General features: G+C 42.5%; 1 protein-coding gene and 1 long non-coding RNA gene across 4 annotated transcripts in view; one reads left to right on the plus strand and one right to left on the minus strand.

Moving 5' to 3' along the window:
• The window catches only part of LOC122234961, a 130,498-nt gene extending 106,816 nt beyond the window's left edge, over nucleotides 1–23,682 (plus strand). For both annotated transcript variants that reach the window (XR_006212975.1, XR_006212978.1), the window contains exon 4: nucleotides 23,514–23,682. This is a non-coding gene — a long non-coding RNA (uncharacterized LOC122234961). The remainder of the gene's footprint in view (nucleotides 1–23,513) is intronic.
• PTN (pleiotrophin) overlaps nucleotides 700–23,730 on the minus strand; it is a 100,118-nt gene continuing 77,087 nt past the window's right edge. Inside the window, exons 4-5 of one of the 2 annotated variants that reach the window (XM_042973188.1) lie at nucleotides 21,802–21,963; nucleotides 700–1,434 (exon numbers count right to left, since the gene is read on the minus strand). In XM_042973188.1, the coding sequence (XP_042829122.1) occupies nucleotides 1,382–1,434; nucleotides 21,802–21,963 (215 nt within the window). In that variant the 3' untranslated portion in view covers nucleotides 700–1,381. Of the gene's footprint in view, nucleotides 1,438–21,801; nucleotides 21,964–23,730 lie in introns of both variants that reach the window. The other variant, XM_042973182.1, reaches the window with a different exon arrangement.

The raw sequence follows: 23,730 nt of genomic DNA on the forward strand, positions 1-23,730 counted from the left end.
GACCAGATGGCAGGCCAGTTTAGCTTTGAAGACTCTTTAGTGGCATCATTAGACCAGTTTGTGATTATTTTACGGCTACCCTAAGGTATGTTGAAACCATTATTTCTGGAAGCGGATCTGGAGTTAGCTTGGTAGGCAGGTGTAAAGCGATAAACTTGCCCCTTGAAAAGTAGAGGTGGCTTTTTCAAGAGTAATACGTTGAAGCTAATCCCCGCGGATTTCTGAGGTGTCATCGCCCTGGATAATAGAAGCATTGATTTGTTTACTTAAAGATTGTACTCGGAACCCAGCAGATAAGGGAGTTGTACAAGTAATCCTTGGTGGATATCTTGGTACATACGGCAGATAATAGAGGAGGAATTCTTCGTGTATAGACTCTACTATTTTGCATATGTTACTCTGTTCCTGATTTGGATTGTGCAGCCCATGCATATTGTACGTAAGAGAAGGGTTTTTTCTGTTCCATCCAACCCTAGATTATTTTGGGACTTTTATTCAATTCCGCAGTACCAAAAACTGATAGTTAAACTCTACAGATCTACATCTATACTACATATACAAAAATCCTCTATAAAATTGTGCCCAAGAGGAATTTAATTAGTTTGTATGATAAATTCTCACTGCTAACAGGTTGACTGGGGGAGTGTGGGGGACAAAGCAGGAGGGTTACAATATCAAATGATTGCACACAAAAGCAACTTTTTCCAGAATCACCTTGATTTATTTTCCTAGTCTTTTTTTTCCTCAGAAGGAAAAATAATTTCATTAAGAAAACAAATGTTCCTGCCAAAGCGAATTTCTTTTCATGCATTTCTTTAAAAAAAAAAAAAAAAAAACATTGAAGTAGGGCATGCTCTGCCCCCTCCCTCCATTTTGTGGACTAAAGTTTGTTTTAAAAGATCCATTGGCAGAAGATATTTTCCTCAGACAGGATGATTATATTTTATTGCTGCTTTGTTTAGTATATATTTTTCTCAATTGGGAAAAAAAGTCTAGGTGAAAAATTTATCTAACGAGAAAAGTAGTTTACATGGTCATAACACATAAATTGCTGCCAAAAGAAAAAAAGGTAAAAAAAAAAAAAGATTTTAAATGTAAAATATCACATAACTTCAAAAAACTTACCTCAGTTTTCTACCATTTATCATGTACTACAAGTCAACTTTCTAAATAGGATTACAGTCCTTTATTATAAGCCCCTAGTCATACTATGGTATACATTTTACAAAATGCTACTACAAAATTTTTCTTTTCTTTTTGTTTCTGCCTATTGTGTACTTAGCTATAGATAATTTTTGAATACAAAGCCTACGTGGGTATAAATGCAATAGTTAACTCCTCCTTTTTGCTGATGTCCTTTTCATGGTCCAAGAAGATGGCATTAGTCCAGCATCTTCTCCTGTTTCTTGCCTTCCTTTTTCTTCTTCTTAGATTCTGCTGTGATTAAAAAAACAGAGAAAAAAGCATCACGTTAGCAAACAAGGGGGGCACTTTTCTTATACAGGTGACCCTTGAACAATGCTAGGGTCAGGGGCACCAAACCCCCATGTAGTTGCAAATGCGCATAAAACTTTAGACTTCCCCCCAAATTTACCTGTTGACTGGAAGCCTTACCAATAACATAAACAGTCAATTTACACATATTGTATATGTTATATATGCTATATTCTATATGCTTACATCAAAGCAAGCTACAGAAAAAAATGTTACTGATAGAATACACTTACAGTATTCTTTAAAAAATCACCTCTAAATGGACCCTTATTGGTCATGAGTCAACTGTAATTGTCCAGAAACGAAAGGATTGGATGGATAGAGAGGTACGGTGTGTGAGAGTGCCTAGGAGAACAGGCAAGAGTAATACAGCCTGCCTTCATGTAAACACCTGCAAATACCCGTCATCTTATTAGTTGCCCCCATTTGATACACCAAATGCTATCTTGGGGTCCTACTTAGAAAACAGAAACAGAGCAGACCTCCCTGGGAGAATGTACCAGGACACTGCTCAGTGGAGAGCTACAAAAGCTCTGCTCGGCCCCTCACTCTCCACATGCCCTTTCCATGGGGCTGTTGATAAGCATTTGGCCTGATAGCTTCCTCTCCTGATTTGGCCTTTGCTTATATATTTGCCAGCTACTCATACATGAAGAACTATACGGAGCTTTGACTCTACAGAGTATCCTAGTTGTGGATGAAGCAAATGGAATGTACCAACCTGGGCTAACCCACGGAAGTAAAACCATGAGGATTGAAATCAAAATACTCCATCCTTTTCCATTCAATCATCTTGCTGTCTCCCTCTTCCTAGGCCTAGGAGGATTCAGTGTAGAATAGGACATGACAGCTTTGGCTCCACAAATGAGAAAGGTCAGATCACTAGGCTAGCAAGTGAAAGGCTATTGCTAAATGTTTTTAAGATCCTCTCCCTGTTTGGTCCACAGTAGTGGTAGGAACACAGGGGTTAGGTACAGGCTCTGGAGTCACACTGCTGGAGTCTAAGTCTTTGGTCCATCACTAAGTGACTCTGAGACTCCCTGAAAGTTAATTCACGCATGTGTCTCAGATTCCTCACTTGCGAACGGGCATGTGCAGGGTCAATATCCAAATGAAATGAGTTGACTAAAATCCCCTGAGAACAGAAGATGGCATAATAGCCTGTGCTCAATTAAGGTTGGTCTATTACCACACTAATGAAACCTGCTAAAAACAAGAGGTAATTTCTCCGTATAATTAATCATCCCCAAGACCCATTGGCTGAGGTCATCGAATGTGCTAAACAGCAGAGGAATACTGGGACACGCACGAAGGCCAACAGGGACTATTCACTGGATCACAAGGCCTGTGTATGAGAGGGGCGTAAGGCTTATAATGAGAGAGGACATAATACCAATCACATATTGTAAAACTTGGAGCTTGAACCTTTTCTATTTTTATCCTCACCACTTCTTCTGATAAGTTCTCAAGTCCATCATATACTAGGTGAGGTAGCGTAAGGTATAAGGTAATTGTCCTAAGCTCCCTTTACTCAAGCTGTAAGGGGTGCCATACACAATTATGTCAGGAGTTGCTAAAATCCCGCTAAATTGCTGCTCACAAATATTCATTTGTCCATGCCTATCCTCAGCTTTCCACCTAAACTGAAGAGACTTTGAACTTTCACTCTGTTTTTGCTTGTCATTGTAAATGTCTTCTCCTTTTGACCCATGAAAGGTAAGATGACCAGAACCTCCATGTTCAAAGATATCTATAAAGTCCAAGAAGGTTTTCTGTTTAATGTCCAAACAGATCGCATCTCAATGTTTAATAATTCCCAGTCTTTGGTCGACATTTTAAACAACAGCTTTCTGTTAGAAAGGTATCCTCAGAGAACAATCTAGGGTGTCAGCTGGGATCCAGGTTTAGTTTCCATTTTCTCAATTTCTCCCAATTCCTTACTGGTGAAGGCCGGCATTTTATATTCATTAACTGACAACTTGCTAAATACAAAGAAATCGACCACTTGCCCATGTAATCTGCACAACGCCAACCAAAGCCATGTTTTTGACATCATTGGCAAGTCACCATGGCACTGCTTTGACACACTGCACACCTTAAGTTCAAGTCCAAGTAGAAAAGGGAGGAGACCGCAGTAAAAAATAAGGGCAAGAAAGACAAATTTCTATCTGCAGAGGGTCAGCTTGGTTTCTCACCTAAAAACGTACTCAAATTTTTGAGAATAAAGAAGAAAGTTAGGTTGGTGATACTGCTTCCAAACAAACGCAGTTCTGGGGTGACTTTTGTGTACATTTTAATGACAGACTAAATGAATGTTGTTACCTACTCATCTCTGTGACCTCAAAAGCTTAGGAACAACCTCTCAGGCTTTACCCACTGTACATGAGGGTTTTTCTATAGGATCATGGAATCTACAATCTGGAAGGTACCTGGTCCAACTTTCCTATGTAGTTGATGAAGAAATAGACACCAAGGAGTATCAGTCATTTGTCCAGGTCCACAGTGATCCAGCTATAGATCAGATGAGGGGTCCTTCTCCAACTCCTGGACCTCCTCACACAACACAGCACTGCCTCCAATGATCATCACATGTGTAGCAAATGGAATTGGTTTTATTTTTGTCTCTGGACCATTAATTTGGTCACCTCCCTTGAACAGAGTCTCTACACTTGTGGTTATTTCACTTCCTGGAGCACACCATTCTTTTTCTCCCCTAGTCTTTGGCCTTCAGAGAAACGTTTTCTCTTGATTTCCTCTCTCAGAGCACTCATCACTGATCCTGTAATTGCCCCTAAGCACAAGCTGTGCAAGGGCAGAATCCCAACTCACAGTTACTTCCCTAGCCCCTCGCACAGTGCCTAGCACATGCAACTCTTCAGTGAAGGGCATAAATCTCTAACGTGGCAACAACACGTGCCTCACTGGCTCACCATGCCCTCATCTTCCTGGTGGCACTTCCTTGAGTTTTCCTTGCTTATTTTCACCTCAGCCTTTACACATTGCCTTCTCTCTTCCTATTTTTCCTGTCACCTCAACTCGGCTTAGCCAACATCTACTCATTCTCACTTCAAGGAAGCCTTCCCAGAACTCCCAAACTAAGCAGGTTCCATCTACCTGTGGGTTGGATACTTCCATGTGCCTCTCACTGCTATTCCAAAATGAGAATTGAACTATTAATTTTGTATCTAATTATTCGATATGCCTTTCCCCCTTCCCGTGAGGGAGGAGACCAAGTCTGTCTCTTCCATCTGTGTCCTGATGGACACAGTGCTCCTGAAATACGCGCTGCATCAAAGTGAAGAAATGACCACTTGGATGGGAAACAAAGAGTCAATTAATTAGCCTATAGGAAAGGACTGTTTCTCAAGGGAAGGAAGGAGTGTGGATTCAATCAAAATCTTAGTTTATGAAGAATAAAATTACAAACATATATATGTGAGAGTTACCCCAATTTCTCCACCCTTTTTCTTGTCTTTAAAAGAGAAGACTGATTTAACTCTGCGAGTAAAAGTTAAGTCCCGTTTCAGTAGCCTATCAAGGGGACGGGGAGAGAAATCTGCTGAGAATGAGGGTCGTGAATAGGCCTGGGGCAGGGCTACAGCAGGGTAAAGCACGCGCTTTGGAACAGAGTCACGTAGCAGCTACTCTCAAAGGTTTGAAGAGCCAATGCGATCAGTGCCCTGATGTCGAACAGTAGGGAACCTTAGTTCACAGTGAAAAGAGCCAGGTCAAGGGAAAGAAGTACATACAGGCCACACATCAAATAAGACCCCAGGCTACATGTCACTCCACCCCACCTGAACTGAGGCTGTGCAGCTGAAGTGGATACAAACAGGAAAGGAGCCATTGTGGAAAGGCGAACACAAAGGGCACCTGCCTGAAAAAGTGCCTTGTTTTGTTCCCTTGGATGATCCTCACCGGGACACCATTGCATTGAAAACCCACAGTGAGGCCCTTGGTGTGTTTTAACTTTCATTCTTGCTCTGGCCAGTTTTTGAGGTGATGGAGGATAGTACTCATCATTCTCTCCTGGTAGGTGTATAATTTGAAAAGAAACAGGCTATTTTAAGATATATGTGACAGTGTTCAGAAAGTCTGAAGACTTTAAGAAATACTCTAGAAAAGATTCAGGCTCCTCTTATTGCTATGAATCTCAGCACCTGGAGTGCCATCTTGACCGTATTCTATCTAGAAACCTCAAGATCTAGTCGAGAAGATTCTCACAACGCATAGCAAGTACCGACAGCAGAGAAAAGAGGCAGTAGGAACACACAGCAATTAATGAGTCATGGGACAATAAATTCTGAACATACACAGTTAAAAAATTCTGATAGAAAACAAAATCCTCATGTAAGGGACACCTGCGTGGCTCAGTCAGTTGAGCATCTGACTCTTGATTTCAGCTCCGGTCGTGATCCCAAGGTTTTGGGATTGAGCCCCACATTGGGCTCTGTGCTAAGACTCTCACCTTCCCTCACTCTCCCTTTGTCCCTCTCCCTCCCTCATGCTCTCTACACACACACCACAAAACAAAACAAAACCAAAAACAAATCCTCAAGTAATAAGTGGCATCATGGCCATTTGTTTAGTAGGGCAATGAGGAAACAATGAAGTACCATTAAAATCATACTAAGAACCAAGTCCTCAGAGAATCGAGGATACGCTCTTCAGAAGGCCATCATGAATATCATGTGAGATGACAATCGCTAAGATCCTACTTGACCGTCACTGTTCAAACAGCATTCATCTGTTAACCTAGCAAATATATACCCTATATCCAGTATATCCCTGACACCATTCTACATCCTGGGATATAATGGCAAACAAGACAAAATTCTGCTCTCATAGAGTTTCTCATAGATTTCAAGATTGCTTTATGTGAGTGTCTTTCAAAATTGTAAAGTACTCTACAGGTACACATTTATTTTAAAAGTCATGAGTATGTGGGAGCTATTTTTATGGCTTCAGTGCCTACTTCTCTTCCTCGTAGTTTATTATGACATTGTAGATGCATATGATGTAAAAGAGTATCCAGAGGGAGAATTAATTACTAGGGGAAAAAATAATGTCTATAGAACACCTAGCCTGAAGATCAAAGAGTTTCTTCTTAAAAACTTTTACTTTTTTTTTTTTTTTTTTTTTAATTTTAGAGAGGGAGCATGTGAGTTCCCACATGCTGGGATCCACAACCCTGGAGTCATAACCTGAGGAAAAATCAAGAATGGCACACTCAAATGACTGAGCCACCCAGTCACCCCACTGTTAAATAGAAAGTAAAGAAACATATATGTGTTAATAGAAATTACCCATAGTTTCACGATACAGAAATAGCACTTTTCACAGCGGGTTCTATTTATGTTTTCTTTCAATGAACATATGTATACTTTTAGTAGGAATATATTGACAGTTGATAAAGTACTTTATACTAAGCCTCCTACTGTTAATTCCCATACCATTGCATGTACTTTGAAACATGACAATGTAGTATTCCTTTGACATCCCATCCCGTATGTTTCGTGATCTTCCCTTTTTTGTTGGTCAGTTTGTACTCACTTTTTGTTACAATAATGATGCGGCGCATGTTTTTGGTAGACAAATCATTATATTACAAAGTTTTGCCTTAGTAAGGATTTTTAAAGAGGATCTAATGGACCAAAGGGCAGGGCACTTGGAAAGCTCCAGATATGTACTGACATCTCTCTTTCCTGAAAGGCAGTACTCCCTTACATTCTCGTCAGTGACTTATGTTGGACCCCATCACAGCAAATTTGTTCTTAAAAAGCAAATAATCAAACAGCATGCATCATCTCTTTTCTGCCTATCACAGACCCTTCTAGGAACAGGATTGCCATGAAGCTAGTATGAGTAAACACTCCCTCCCTTTTTCAATAGTCAGGAAATCTGAGAGGAAAAGCAGTGGGGGAGTAGGTCTTAAAAGAAATCCATGTAAAGGTTTTCAGTGAACTTGAGGGGAGAAGTTATTCAAAGAGGCAGAAGGGTTGAGAATTCTGGAATAAGCTTATCTCATTTTCTTATCAAAATGCTTTGCTCTGATTCCCTTTTTTCAGAGGGCCTGCTGAGCATACAGAACAGATAAAAAGGAATGGAGAGATGAAATGGTTGAGCAGAGCCCAGATTTTAACTACAGTGAGTTGAACTCTGTTTGCTACTGACTTAAATAAAGTAGCTTTGGGCCATTAAGCCAATAGGAGGAATTGTCGGTTGGAATAGAAAAAAAGAGATTTTCACCTTCTAACAGGTAGAATTCATATAGGAGGAAGCTATGGGCAGTCAGAAATGGACACCACAGGTGCAGAGAGCAGGAGGCCGGCTGGAGGCATGTGAGACAGACCGCAGAGGCTAACCTTTGGAGACTCGCTCAATACATCATGGGAACTGAGGGAGGGGAAAGGACCCTATCACTGTCAAACCGTACAGGCACAATGTAAATAGGTCCACAGGGCTGGATATCACCACCATCCTCTCAATGTCTCATAAACCTACTTAAAGGAACTTGCCTGTGCTTCAAGGTTTAGCTGCCCAGTTCACCCGAAATAGGTGATCCCTCACATCAACTAGCTGTTGCTCAGGACCAATAATAAGGCTTGTTGAATCGTAACTGTACAACTCGGTGATCCGCCTAGAATCCAGGTCCTACTTGGCTAGGCCTCCTTCATTAAATTCCCCACATTTCAGTTTAAATTGGGGCAGCACAGATTATGTTGACAATATAGGAAAAAAAATTCTATTTAAAAATCAGATCTGTGTAGTCCGAAGTCTGTGCAATAATTTTGTTGTTTCTCCTTTGATTTCTTTTTTTTTTTTTTTAATACCAGTTTATTTCCTCTTTTATCGACTCAGGGCACTTACTTCTAGGACTGTGAATGGAACACACACATACAAACAACTGCTCATTGATGCTCCCACATGCTGATCCCTGCTCTTTACCTCACTGTCCACATTCCTTTTCACTCGTCAATTGTTTCATAACAGTACCCTCCCACTCCGTCTCAACCATCTGTCCTCCTACACATGTGCTTTCTGCCATCAAGTAGATGTGACACTATGTGATCTATAAAAGACAGTATGGCTTCCGTCTACATACCAACCAAACATGTCTGGCTCCTGTGAGGAATCTCTGTCTTGCCCCCACTTACTGTGAGAGGAGACTCTGCATTGAACTGCACCTCCTCACAATAGAAAGTTCAACTATGAAAACACCGGTGAGCCATGTAGATTTAATTGAATGCTTAATGGAGGAGATGAGGAAATGATTTCATCAACCGTACAGAAGAAGCTTAATGAAAGGCACTAAATGGGTCGATTACTTTCCAAAGCAACTCACCCAGTATGGGTAGAATAAACCTTCTCCCTTCACCCCAAGACTCCTCTCTACAGCCTTTGCAGCCACTTTTCCCTTCTGTCTGTCCATTCTGCTTTCTTTAAATAAGGAAGCAACTGAGATACCCATTGGCTTCCCCAACCCAAGATTGAGGATGCACTTTCTTTGTTTGGTAGAGTCATGAGTGTGTCAAGGTCACTCTCTGATCTGACCATACTATATGTACGTGATAGCAGGTAGAGAATCCTCAACTGCAACCCCTATTTTTAGTTCAACACGTCTACATCACCCTCACGTATTAGCTACATCTACTCATTTGTGTGCAAGTGTCACAACCGCTAAACACGGGTGGGGATTTTCCCTCTGAGTCACAGGAGAGAAGAGTAGTGAGGAAGGGGATCAGAGCTGCTTCATCTGTAAGGCCTTTAATCCAGGATGTTCTCACTCGTGTACAGTTACAGAAAGAAAACAAAAGCTGTGGGTACGTGTGTGAATTCACTATTGAGCCGCTAAATTTTGTCCCTTTCACCTTTGGCGAAAAATGTTTTTAAGTACGGAATAAAATTGAAGCGAGGCAAATATCAAATATAACTAATGCAAGGGAAACTGCAAAGAAAATATGATTTTGTATAGGTAGCTTTGAGAATGTGTGTTTGTACATGCAAGAGCATGCATTTCTTTTTTTTTTTTTTCTTTTTTTTTTTAATGTTTATTTATTTTTGAGACAGAGAGAGACAGAGCATGAACGGGGGAGGGTCAGAGAGAGAGGGAGACACAGAATCTGAAGCAGGCTCCAGACTCTGAGCAGTCAACACAGAGCCCGACGCGGGGCTCGAACTCATGGACCGTGAGATCATGACCTGAGCCGAAGTCGGATGCTTAACCGACTGAGCCACCCAGGCGCCCCAAGAGCATGCATTTCTGAGGCCTACGTCAGAGACCGGAAAGAAGAACATTTATTCTTGAGATGATATGTAAATGTTCCAAAGCTTGTTTCTGCGGTAATGAGGGCACAGATAGAAAATTTATCATATGATCAAGTCTTATCAATTGTATTGGTAGCCTAGGCCAGAAATGAAGTATATTATTATAACCAATAATAAGTAGTTCCCACTTAGCACACCAGGATTTGCTGATGTTTAACATTACATTACCAGTGCTACTGGAAGATCAGTTTTGGTTTCTGTCAAAGGGGGGAAGTTTCAAGTCTGAAACACTTAAAATTTCAGTAGGGAAGGCTCCATCGATCATTTCTTATTTGCTTCCCCATAGATTTTTCTTCTAGGCTCCAACAGCTTCTACATGTCAGGTGTTATGAATCAGTTGTTAGGGGCCAAATCACGTCCCCCTCAAAATTTCATATCGAATGCCTGACCTTCACACCTCAGAATGTGAACATATTTGGAGAGAGAGTCCTTACAGAGGTAATCAAGCTAAAATGAGGTCATGAGGGTGGGGCCTAACTGGATATAACTGGTGTCCTCAGAAGAAGGAGGAATTTGAACAGACACACGTAGAGAAAAGACTATGGGAAGACAGGGACAAGACGACCATCTATGAGTCGAAAAAAGAGGCCTGAACAGATCCTTTCCACATGACCTTTGGAAAGAAATCAACCCCACAGAAACCTTGATCTCAGACTTCTGGCTTACAGAACCGTGCAAAGATAAATTTCTGTTGTTGAAGTCACACAGGCTGAGGTACTTTGTTACACGAGTGCCAGGTAACACATACATCAGTGAATTGGATATCTCGTTTTCATTTTTGTATAGCTTTCAGAGCGCCCTCATTAGTCACAGAGGTCAAAACGCATGTGAGTTTTTTGGTGTCCTAAACGAGTCGTCCAGAATTTTAAATATGTATCATTTAAGTATGTGACTTTGGTAGTATGAAATACAGGATTTTATGCCCATTATTAGTTTTGCACATGCTCCCTGCAGTTACCAGTTCGCCCATCTCCATACGTGTCTTCCAGATTTCTCTCGCCCCCATGTACCCAGTGCTCTGACTCTAGCAGCAGCAAAGGTCAGACCTGAAGAGGTGCCCCCAAACTTCTTTTTAGAAAGAAGCCTGCACAGCAGCTTAACTTAATGCTTTTGTGTGTCTGGGTAAAGATCTGAAAATAGGCGTTTCTATTAATGATAATAATAATCGAAAGCCTTGCACGAGCCAATGAATATGGCAACCTAGAGTCAACCGCTCCGGGTCTCGTCCCCTGTGTGCCTGAGAAGTGGGACACTGGGAACATCTTTACCTGCTTTTTGCTCTTTGCATTTCTGATGAGCTCTTGTACAAATTTTGTTTACCCCTCTGGGAAAAGCCTTTCCTTTTGCCTTTTCCCTGCCTCCTGTGCTGAGCAACAGCCAGACCCCTTTGATTTCCCTGCGGGTTCCCAGAGGCCTTGCATCCGCACAAAGCCGGCTGGAGTCACTGAGTGTGGGAAGTGGCCTCACTGATTATCGGACAGCAGTGCCTCAGATCCTTGTGCTGAGACACCAGCGTCACTGTGACTCACAGGGACAAGGAGGCAATCCCGAATCCAGCTCGGGGTCCGGCCTGGGAGGCCGCTGGCTAACGGGCTCCACTGGACTGCTAGGTCTAACTCGAGAGGAAGGGAGCCACTTTGGAGGACCCCCAGCCTGTGAAATGGAGCACGAAGCTCGTTCTTTGCTTAAGCGCACTTACTACACAGAGACAGGCTTGAGCCAAAAACTACCTGACACGACTCAATCATAAATGACCCCAAACATGCTTCTGGTAATGTTGTAGGGTTCCCGTAGAAACACACTCCAAAATTACTAGTTTCGTTCGGAATATCCCAAGAGATGCCAGAGGGAGCACTCGGATGGGAAGCTCTACTATGACAGAACTCGGCCAAAGGACTGAGTTCAAGTTCAAACCTGACCCCTCACGGGCTGGGGGACCTGCTGCAAATTGCCACCTTAGCGCCCCGTTTGTAAAATGCGAGAACTCTCTGGGGCTGCTGCGGGGATGAAGTGAGAGATGGCACACCAAGAGCTCAGCGCAATGCCCGTCGCCTTATAAATACTTAATAAATAGGAACTAGTTTTAAGTTGCTCAAAAACGTTGATGGCGAAAGCCACAACTTAAAACACGAAGCAGAAATTCTGAGTCCAGAAGTTAGAAGGGAGAAATGCAAAAAAAAAAAAAAAAAAAAGCTTCAGGGGCATAAAAAAAAAAGGTCCCTCAACCCGGTAACTAATTTGTGTGAACAGTTCTATTATTCACCCTTCCTTAATACTAATTATTATATAGCTGTTTTGTGTGTGCACAACTAATGAGGCTCTGTGTGCGGAGTTTACCAAGGGAGATGAAACCAGACCCACAGTGTGAAATACACCCTGCAAATACTTATAGTTCCTGGTTCCCCCACCTGTCCCAGCAATAAAGACGAAGATTTCTTCCCTAAGGAAGGGAGTAAACCATCTCCATGACTACTCTTCCAGGTGTGTGAACTGTGCCTCGACAGTGATTTGTCCACCCTTGAAGGCAGTGAATAAATGATGTGAGCCAGACCAGGACAATGCAGCATTGATTCATTCCTTCAAATCAGCACTATTCACTGAATTCCTCTCATGGACTAGGAACTATGAGACGTAGCCCCTTAAAAGGTGGATGAGATGTGGCTCCTGCCCTCAAGAGGCTCAGCGTCGAGAGAGGCAAAGACTCACTCACTACAGAGGAACGGTGTCTTACCCGAGGAGCCAGTCCTGCAGGCAGGCAACAACCTAATGCTTGGGAAGGGAAGTCTAGCAAATGTTCACACTGATCTCTCTTCTAGTCCTTGAATAAAACAAGCTCTTTTTGGCCCCAGGGACTTTGCACTTGCCCTTGTTTTATCTAGAAACTAGCATGGCTAGCTCCTGCTCTGTATTCAAGACCAAGTTCAAAAACTTACCTCTCCAAGAAGCTTTCCCTGGTTTCTCTACCTTACTTAGTCCCCCCGCCAGACCCCAGCTGCTCTACCACTTGGTTCTTTAGTTAAGACCGTTTACTCCAATATGTAGTCATTATTTTAGCTCTGAATTGTTTTTGTCACTATTGCCTACCCTCCACCACATACTGGAACCTAATAATAGGAGAGGAGGAAACTTGATTAATATCACCAGCACCTGGCATATGGCCTGCTCCATTGCAGGCTCTTCATAGCTCTTATAAATAAATGAATAAGAGGAAATAATGCCAGAGGACTGTATACTTCTCTCTTTCATAACATCTGTCACTCTCGGCAGTACCTTAGGATTTATCCTTCTGCTTTTCCCACCACACTATGGGTCCACATAGGTCACTAGCTTATCCCTGGTGCTAACTGGAGCGCATAGTACCCACTCAATAAATACTTGCCAAATGAACACGCCAGATTTTACCGAATGAAATGTATGAAGTACAGAAGGAGAGGAGGTTTCAGGTTTCTCAAACCACAGGTGCAGAGAGGTGGATATGTAAGAATGCATGGGCCACTCAGCCGTCCATCTCCAGGGTGTGGAGTGACTTGGGTGGATATTATGGGCAATGTCTGGAGCAGGGATCAGGCAAGAGGGAAGCCAGATGATGCCTGCGCAAGATGTCTTGCGAAAGACCCAGGATCTGAGTCTGTTGCTGATGGAAAGCTATGATAAAAGAGGGATTTGGGGACTGGGTCTGAAATTCATTCCTTCTTAGATAAGGAACCGAGGTACCTGTATGGAGGAGATACAGGAAAAGGGGTTGTTGCACATAATGCTGGAGATCTAGGGGCAGGACTGCCTTGTTTTTAAGCCTGGCCCCTCTGCTTATTGGCTGTACAACCTCACACTAAGCATCTAACGTCTCTGTGCTCAGTTTCCTCATATGTAATATTAGGAATGACGATAGTAACTATTTCACAGAGTTTCTGTGATTATTCAATGACACAAGGTATATGCAATGTACTAACATGCATTCAAAACCTATCAGTCTCCCCAAAAATATTAATTATAATTACTCCTGCTGTTATCACCATAGTTCTTTTGCCCAGAAAGGTAGTGAGGGAAACACCCACCTCAAGAATTTCATTTGGAAGGAAGGAAACAGTCTTAAAATCACTGCACATTTATTCAGCATTTTTACATCTTCCTGTCATTAATTGGGGTATTCATTGTAGACTCTCATTTACAGAAGACAAAACTGTTCTTCTAATAAGAAAGGGGCAGAATTAGACTTTCTCCCTTCGATGACAGTATCATGAATGGGAAATACAGATGTTGACAGACTCTTCCACAGCAGAATAAAGAAGAAACCAAACCTTAAGACCTAACCACATCAGAGTGTTTCCCTCTGATCCAGAAGAACAAAATCCCTGCAAAGTTCCCCAGGCTTCTCTTTCTGGAAAAATGCAAGGGCAGCAACCACGAGCCCTGTCAGGGTCTCAGGAAGAAGGGAGCGGGTCCCAGACTCCCTTTCACCTCTCTTAACATAGCACAGAGTCTCTCAGCCGAGCAAAACTCATCCACAGAGTGTGGGCATGTTCATTGCTAAGGGATGTCGGAGCCCAGAGTCCAGAAGGAATTGTTGGGAGTTTCAGTAACAGAAAAATCTATTTAGCACTGGGGGAGTTGAGAACGCTGGGAATATCCCTTTACTGAGCCCCTTTCAATCGTCTGCCAAGTGCTATGCCCTGCACACAGCTGAGTCTTGCACTTAAACAGTTGCCGTTCTTTTGATCTTTAAAGACAAATTGTCAGACCTAAGAGAGAGCCAGGCAACTGTCCAAAAAAAGAGGAGCGAGATGGCAAAACTTTTAGAAATAGCTAGGAAGGAAAAAAAAGGAACTGGGGTTCTCATGAGCAGGGGAATTTAAGGAGGATCTGGTAACAGCAGAGCACGAACTGGTGGACAGGACAGCAGGAGGACTGACATTGTTCCCTGACCAACCTGTAGCACAGACACCCGCTCATGTGCTCCCACCTCTGCCTGTCCCACAGTACCCTTCTGCCAGGCAAACTTGGAGGCTGACACAAATGTCATCTGGCCTGTCAATATAAAAAAAAAGGGTTCACAATACCTCCATTTTTTTTTTTTTTTTTGAGAGACAGAGAATCCCAAGCAGGGCTTGGATCCCAACATTGGGCTCAATCCCACGAACCATGAAATCATGACCCAAATGGACAGACGCTTAGCTGAGTCACCCAGGTACCCCACAATATCCTTTATTCACGTGTCTTGTTTAAATAGGAACAGCTAATAATTTCCATTTCAACAGGTCAAGATTCTAGAATGTTCTAAGATAATCACTAGGCCACATCAGCTGCAGCAGTCCCTAGGAAAATCTCAGCTTGTATGAAAGCCTTCTGCACAAGCCCCTACTCAGCCTCAGCTTAGCCTCTGCACTCCAGTGATTACCACCAGAAGCCTACTCCACTGGGCTGCACCTGCTCAGACAGGTCTGCCCATAAGGCCACAGCTCTCTCACAGGTGGCCACCTTCTAATTCTATAGTAAGCCCGTTCTCCAAGGGGACTACTGAGAAACACTGTGGTTTAGAGACAGGTTATTTGCCCTCTGAAGGCTTCTCTGCTCTGACCAGGTAAGCAGCACTGTCAGCACAGACTGGCCATGGTTCCTACTTTTTTATTACTTGTCCACAGCTCAGTCATCCCCGCAGAGGTGGTTCCGACAAGGAGAGACCCAACTCTCTTTACAGTGGGATAACTACCAATAGAGGATACTCTTAGCAACTTCTCCAAGAAATGTCATCAATACGAGTAAGGGTTAGGTTCGGTTTGGTCGCGTACTTCAACACATTCCAACATTCCCGCACACTCCCTGGCCGACTGCTCACTCAATACCAACTCAAGACCCCTTCAGCTGCTCTTCTCACACTTACAGGCAGAGTTCTGAAAGTTAAAGACATATTTCCCAGAGTCCCTTGCAGGAGGATTTTATATGTGGCCCAGTTTCCATCAAGCAGGCACGTTTTGAGTCTTAGAGGTAGCGGTCAGCAACCAGAAAAAAAGGGGCCAAATGTGGGGAGATTGGGTATTTAGGCAAGAAAGGAGCAGACGTAACTAGTTTTGAGGGCACAGGTATGGTGTTTCCAGTGTTCAGTTCTTAGCACGTGTGCTGAACTGTGGGTAATTTTAGCAGCAGGGTTTCTGCTACATCAGTCACGTTTGGCATGATTAGACATTTCTCTTAGTTCTGTTGCCTTCTGCTGTAATATTATTGGATCCAACTCAAATCTTCTGGCCCTTCTGGAAATTCTAGTGAGCTATATAATACCCTTGAATAACCCCCTTTCTGCTTAACTAGCTACAGTAGTGATCTTGCTGCAGCTAAAAACCCTCACAGATACAGGGTTTCTTGAATTAGTAATTGTAATTAATACTCTCAACCTCTTTTCCTAAGAAATTAAAATCTCAAGTGCCCAACACAATAGCTCGCCAATTTATCCCTGGCCGATTCTGACCGCAATTCAGAAGATTCCAGTTATAATCTTTCACTCAGTGACCTCCCCAGAGCAGTCCTGTCCCCATCCCCAAGAAAGCTATACTCTAGTCATGCACCTTTCAATTCTTATGTCTACACAAGAATATCGATATTCTCTCTCCTTCTGGGTATAAAATACAGAAGTGGATGACGAAAACCTCTCCTCGGATTAAGTGGGGCTCCAACACAAGAGAATCTTTTGATAAGAGTTTCTAACTTCATATCTAGTATCACTGAAATTGTCCCAAGGCCAGAGTGTGGAGTTTGTATGATACTGACATAGCAAAAGGAAGAACCACTTCTATCCAATAGACTGGAGTGTGGTGAATTTTAAGGCAATTTTTAACCAAACCAAGTGGGATATTTAGTAATTTCCTAGAGTTCAAGGTACCACTTCTCGATGTTAAGGGCCCTCTCTCCCCAGCAAGTCTTCTAAATTTTTGGCCTTATTAGGAATCAAGTCACAACAATACCCTCCAGTTTCCTCAGTTTAAGGCCTGGTAATCACAGCCTTACCAATACCTTTATGTTCCATTCTGAAATTTAAAGAACATGTTTTCCACACTGAAAGTCGCGCAGTTTGCATATTAAGCCACTACCATTTTCCAAAACAGAAGAGGACAGAAATCCAACCAACAAGTTTTATGAAACAAACAGATTTTTTAAAAAAGCAGACAGGGGCTCCTGGGTGGCTTAGTCAGTTAAGCGTCTGACTTTGGCTCAGGTCACGATCTCATGGTTCGTGGGTTCGAGCCCTGGCATCGGGCTCTGTGCTGACAGTTCAGAGCCTGGAGCCCCTCCTCTGCTTGTACTCTGTCTCTGTCCCTCAAAAAATAAATAAATGTTTAAAAAACAATGGGGAAAAAAAAAGCAGACAAAAGACCAGAACTCGATGATGTGTTTGATGAGAAAGACAGTGGTGGGAAAAAAGTACTTTCTGGCTATGAGTTCAGTGACCGGGCTACAAAGGAGGAAAATAGAGTCACAAAAGAAGGAAACATGGAGCTGATTCTATTCCTAAACAACAGAGTAGATTTAGAAGAATCACTGATGTTTTCTGTCCTCACTTATTCTATCAGGGTTACATCAGATGACAGACAAGGTAATGATCCTAGACACTGGGATTTATCTAACGTGACCAAAGTTTCATGAATTTATAATACCCAGGGGAAGCATGGTGCAGCTGAAAAGGCACTGGGTCTTTGGTGTCAGTCTGACTTTAAATTTGAATCACCACTTAGAAGCTGTGAAACGTGAGGCAAGTGGCTTAACCTCTCTGGGCGTGTGCGTTCTCAGATCTAAAGTAGGATAAACACAATGCACTGCACAGAACAGCTTTGAAGCTGAAATGAGAAGTGCCTATCACAGTGCCTGACTCAAAACTAGTGGGTTCGCTATCTCCCTCTTTCCTGTTCATGTCCTGAGCTAAAATAGCAGGAAGCCCTGATGGGTTATTCTTTCCTCAAGAAAGGAAGAACATAATTTATAATTGTATAACTTAATGAAAATATTACGTAAATAACTTCTTTACTGCAGCTTCCACATTTGTAAGTTTAATGTGTGAAACCTTTTTTTTTCTTCTAGCATTTATCTGTTATACACGCATTTAATCAGCACCTATTATGTCCTACCCCTTGTTCTAGGCAAAAGGGATACAGTGGAGAACAAAACAGGTCAGGTCCCTGTCCTCCTGAAAGTTATTCTCTAGTAGATGTGTACCAGAACAGTTATAGAAATAATGTTCTAGAGAGCCCAGTCATTTCTCTGACATCAGCCATAACAACATTTTTCTAGATAATGTCTCCAGAGGCAAGGGACACAAAAGCAAAAATACACTACTGGGATGACATCAAAATGAAAAGCTTTTGCACAGTAAAGGAAGCAGTCAACAAGACTAAAAGACAACCCACTGAATGGCAGAAGATATTTGTCAATGACATATCCAATAAAAGGTTAGTATCCAAAAAGGAACTTATACAACTCAACACCCAACAAACAAATAATCCAATTAAAAATGGACAGAACCCATGAACAGACATGTCTCCAAAGAAGACATACAAATGGCCAACAGACACATGGAAAATGCTCAACACCACTCATCTTCGGGGAAGTGCAAATCAAAACCACAATGAGTCATCATCACCTCACACCTGTCAGAATGGCTAAAATCAAAAACACAAGAAATAACAAGTGTTGGTGAGGATGTGAAGAAGGAACCCTTTTGCACTCTTGGTGGGAATGCAAACTGGTGCAGCCACTGTGGAAAACAATATGGAGATTCCTCAAAAACTTACAAATACAATTACCCTTTGATCCAGTAATTACACTACTAGGTATTTACCCAGAGTACCAAAACACTGGTTTAAAGGGATATACGCACCCCTACGTGTATATAGTAGCATTATATACAATAGCCAAGATATGGAAGCAAACCAATGTCCATCGATTGATGAGTAGATAAAAAAAAAAGAGGTGGTGAATATATACATGGGGATTATTTTTCAGCCATAAAAAAAGAATGGAATCTTGCTATTTGCAAGATGGAGCCAGAGAGCATTATGCTAAGCAAAAGAAGTCAGAGAAAAGACAAATGCCATATGATTTCACTTATATGTGGACTTTAAGAAAGAAAACAAGCAAAGAAACAAAAGAGACAAACCAAAAACCACTCTGAAATGTAGGCAACAAACTGGTGGTTACCAGAGAGGAAGGTGGGGGTGGGGGTGGGGGTGGGGGTGTGTGGGGAAGGTGACACAGGCGATGGGGATTAAGGAGTGCGATTACATGAGCATTGGCTAATGTATGGAAGTGTTGAATCACTATACGGTACACCCGAAACTAACAGAACATGGTATATTAACTGAACTGGAATCAAAATTATAGGAAGAAGAAATCATGCTCTAGCACGTGTATTCTTCCATTTGCGAGTCACCTTTGCACATCAGTGTTGGGCTTTACATAGTACTGTGAAATATATAACTCACTCAGGCTAATCCCATTTTCAATTAATCATATAGCTTAATTTTTGATAGGTCAACAAATTAAATGTTTACCAACTTGAAATATTTTCACCGCCAGTTTTCAAAGTGAAAGCCTGAGCCAAACTTTTAACCTTCATTAGGTATCACTGGATGAGAAAATGTAAAAATGTAAAAGGTCAACTATCCACCAGCCAAAAGAAGTCCTCACCTAGTGAATTACCAAATGTCCTGAAGGGTCTTTGTGAATCATGTCCCCACTTTGTCCGATTTATTCCAAACTTTTCAACATTTTCCATATCTACCCAGCACCGCCCCCCACCACCTACCACCTAATCCTTCTCTCATTTTTTCTTCCCCTATTTATTAAACTGAAGTTTCTCTCACCCAGGGGAAAAAACAAAAACAGATTGTGTACATGCCTATGTGTGGTCTCTATGAACTTCATATTAGCGCAGTATTTCTACATTGTGGCTGATAATGAAATCTTTTTAGGAACATCTTAATTTTCAAAGGTAGTGATGCTGATCTGGTTGGTCTGGGTTATGCCTGGGCACTGGGATTTTTATAAGTTCTCAGAGAAAATTCTAATGCTCAGGCCAGATGGAGAACCACTGTGGTATAGCATGGAGACTTCTTTAATTCCTTTTCCTTCCCACTCTCTATTTATGCTGAGTATTTGGGTTCTCTGGCTTTTTTTTTAATGCTTACTTATTTTTGAGACAGAGAGAGGGAGAGAGCACGAACAGGAGAGGGCAGAAAGAGAGAGAGGGAGGGAGACAGAGAATCTGAAGCAGTCTCCAGACTCTGAGCTGTCAGCACAGAGCCTGACATGGGGCTCCAACTCATGAAGTGTGAGATCATGACCTGAGCGGAAGTTGGACACTTAAGCGCCTGAGCCACCTAGGCGCCCCTCTCTGACTGGCTTACAAATAAATTAATTTGAAAACTGTATCTCTGAGTTCTTCTGGTTTTGGAAATGTCTCACTGGATAGATATGGCCACCAATTTTCATCAGATCTGTGTAGTTGTCTCCAGACAAGCAACACTTACAAAGTTGGCACCCACACTCGGACACTGACTCCAGCCCCACATCATGCCTTTCACCGTGACCAGCAGATTCCCATGATCTGGAAAGGGGGCATCCTGAATCCTAGATTCCAGCCACCCCGCAGTTGTGGGTAACCATGTCCATGGACAACTCCATCAGAGACCAAAGGCCTATAACATGAGTCCTTTCTGCCTATTAGCAGCTAGCTAGTCAATCCTGACTTCTGGAGGCATTTTTTCTTCTATTTTCATTTATGAGGGTTTCGTGTTCATTTTTCTGAGTGTCTCCTTGCATTTAATCTGACCAGTGTGTATCTGCAGGTCCATTTAGAGCTCAAATGTGGGCAGAGGCCAAGGAGACAGATGAGAGTTCCCTGAGACATGCTGTGTTTATTTGTGAAGGCTGCCATGCCTCGTACCACCGAGTGGGTGGCTTCAACAAGAGAATTTTCTCAGAGTTCTACAGGCCAGAGGTCGGAGATCGACTGTCAGCAGTGTTCATTTATTCTGAGACGTGTCTCGTTGGCTCGTAGATGGCCATCTCTTCCCTATGTCTTTGTATGGTTTTCCCTCTGTATGTGTCTGTGTCCTAATCTCCTTTTTCTGTATGCCAGATTGGGCTGGGGCCCACTCATACATCTCCATTTAACTTTACCTCTTTAAAGGCCTGGTCTCCTAACACAGTCACATTCTGGGGTACTGAGGGTTAGAACGTGAACATTTGAATTGACGAGGGAGGGGCATAGCTCAGCCCATAGTGAAATGAGAGTTTAACACCTCCTTGTCCCCCCTCAGCTGGGATTCTATTTGTACGAAACCACGCCTGGGATATTTGTTTTGGTTTACTTTTCCCGGCATGGGAGCAGAGTGTAACTTTCTGGGAGCAAACAGGAAGATGGTTCTACATAATTTAAAAATTCCATGATAAATGTAAGGTGGTAAATATCCAACTAAAAAAAATATAAAGGCTCTGAACGAAGGATAAGAAATATGGGACCTATCAACTTATGCAGCAGAGAAAGGAAAAATGTAAAATAAAGTAGCTGACTTCATGAAAACTCTGTATGTTGCATAATCTAGGAGAGATCTGATTTTAAATTTTCTGCTTCATGATCTTCATAAATGTGTTCATACTTGTCAGGAGGCAGCCCCAGTTTAGGGCTTGGAATATATAGTCACCATATGACAACTGTCTTAATTGGCCCATTCTGCTAAGTTGTTGATTTGTGCTGGGAGCCTGTTCCCATCCCAGCCCCCACTCCCCTTCTGTGCAAAGGACTCCAATTTGAACTCAGCTGCCTCCTGAAAAGCACTGGCGTGACGCTCCAAATACAGCGTGTTTTCAATCTCTCTACGAAGGTAATTCGCCTAAGATCCCCCTTTCGAAAATCGGAGTTTCCACATCTGAGGATCCTGCCGGAGTCTATCAGTGTGTGCCTATGACAAGTAGGGCATGACGACAGGGACCTACCTTGAGGTTTGGGCTTAGTCAGCTTGCCACAGGGCTTGGAGATAGTGACTGTCTTCTGGCAGTCGGCATTGTGGAGGGCTCGCTTCAGACTTCCGGTCCTGGTCTTCAAGGCGGTATTCAGGTCACATTCTCCCCAGGCCTGGAACTGGTATTTGCACTCCGCTAAAGGCAGGGTAGGACCAAACAGAAATCTTTGAGCTCCTCTAGGAGTGCCAGAGAAGTAGGCACACTTTTGTTTTTCACTTTCTGCAGTGAGAGGATTATAGATTCACATGCAGTTGTAAGAAGTAATATAGAAAGATCCCTAGATCCTTCAGCCAATTTCCCTCAATTGTGATGATCTTACATAACCAGAGCCCGCTGGCGCAACCAGGAAATGAACAGGGATACATTCCACAAAAGTTATTCAGGCCCTGCCAATTTCACGCGCACTCATTTGTGTACATGCATGTGTGCACACATTTAGTTCCCTGCGACTTGGCCACATGTGCAGATATGAGTGAATACCAATACCATTAACATACAAAAGATCTCCAACACAGGAGTCCTTCGGGTGAAACCTTTCCTAGCCCTAGCCTAGGCATCTTCCTCCCTTCTCGATCTCCTTAACCCCTGGCAATCACTCATCCATTCTCCATCTCTATAATTTTGTCATGTTAAGAACGTTACGTAGGGGCGCCTGGGTGGCTCAGTTGGTTGAGCGTCCGACTTGATTTCGGCTCAGGTCATGTTCCCAGGGTTGTAGGATCGAGCCTCCTGTCAGACTCTGCACTGAGCATGGAGCCCGCTTAAAATTTCCTCTCTCCCCCTCCTCCCCTCTGCCCTGCCTCTCACTCTAAACAAACAAACAAACAAACACATGTTATGTAAATAGAATCATACAGTAGGTAACCTTTTGAGATTGGCTTTTTTCACGCAGCATAATTTCCTGGGTGTCCATCCAAGTTGTGTGTTTCAACAGTGAGTTTCTCTTTATTGCCGGGTAGTATCCCATGGTGGGATGGGAATGTATTACGGTTTCAGCATTCACCCATTGAAGGAAATCTGGGTTGTTTCCAGGTTTTAGCTGTCATAAATAAAGCTGCTCTTTACTATCCGTGTACAGAGTTTTATAGCAATGGAAGTTTTCATTCTTCTAGGGTAAATGGCCAAAAGTGAAGCCTGCATTGTATGGTAAACAGATGTTTGGTCTTACAACAAGACTGCCATCCTCTTTTTTTTTTTTTTTAATGTGGCTATACCGTTTTACATTTCCATCGGCAAAGTATGAGTGATCTAGTTTCCCTACATCCTCTCTAGCCTTTGGTGTTATTTGTAATTTTAGTTATTCTGATGGATGCGTAGTATACAGTGACATCTCACTGGTTTTCACTTCCTTTTCCCTAACAGGGAAAAGAAGTTCAACACTTTTTTCAGTTGTTTATTTGCCACCTGTATTTTGCCTATGGTAAAATGTCTGTCCCTATCTTTTACCCACCTTCTAATTGGATTCTTAGTTTTGAGAGTTCTTTATAAAGTCTAGGTATACGTTCTTTAAGACATACTTTTAAAAACTTTCCGTAGGGTCTTTAGGGGACGTAAGACCAAATGTATCTGAATTTCACAGTGCCCTTATAGAAGTTACCACCATTCATAAAAAGTACCCCAAAGGTTATAGAGAAAGAAAAAAAATACAGTGAGTATACCCATTGTCCTTCTTCACTGACTTACAGGTCAGAATACATTTCCGCAAACAGTAAGAACAATTGGGGCATTGTGAACTACCATGGCCAAGAGAGACAGAAAGTCTGGAATGTGGAAGAAACAGGTAATCTGGATGTTCAATAGTGGGTTTAAAAGTTGGAAGTGTTGGGGTGCCTGGGTGGCTCAGTCAGTTGAGCGTCCGACTCTTGATTTTGGCTCAGGTCACGATCTCAGGGTCGTGGGATT

The sequence above is a fragment of the Panthera tigris genome, chromosome A2, assembly GCF_018350195.1.
Source record: "Panthera tigris isolate Pti1 chromosome A2, P.tigris_Pti1_mat1.1, whole genome shotgun sequence".
Lineage (NCBI taxonomy): Eukaryota > Metazoa > Chordata > Mammalia > Carnivora > Felidae > Panthera > Panthera tigris.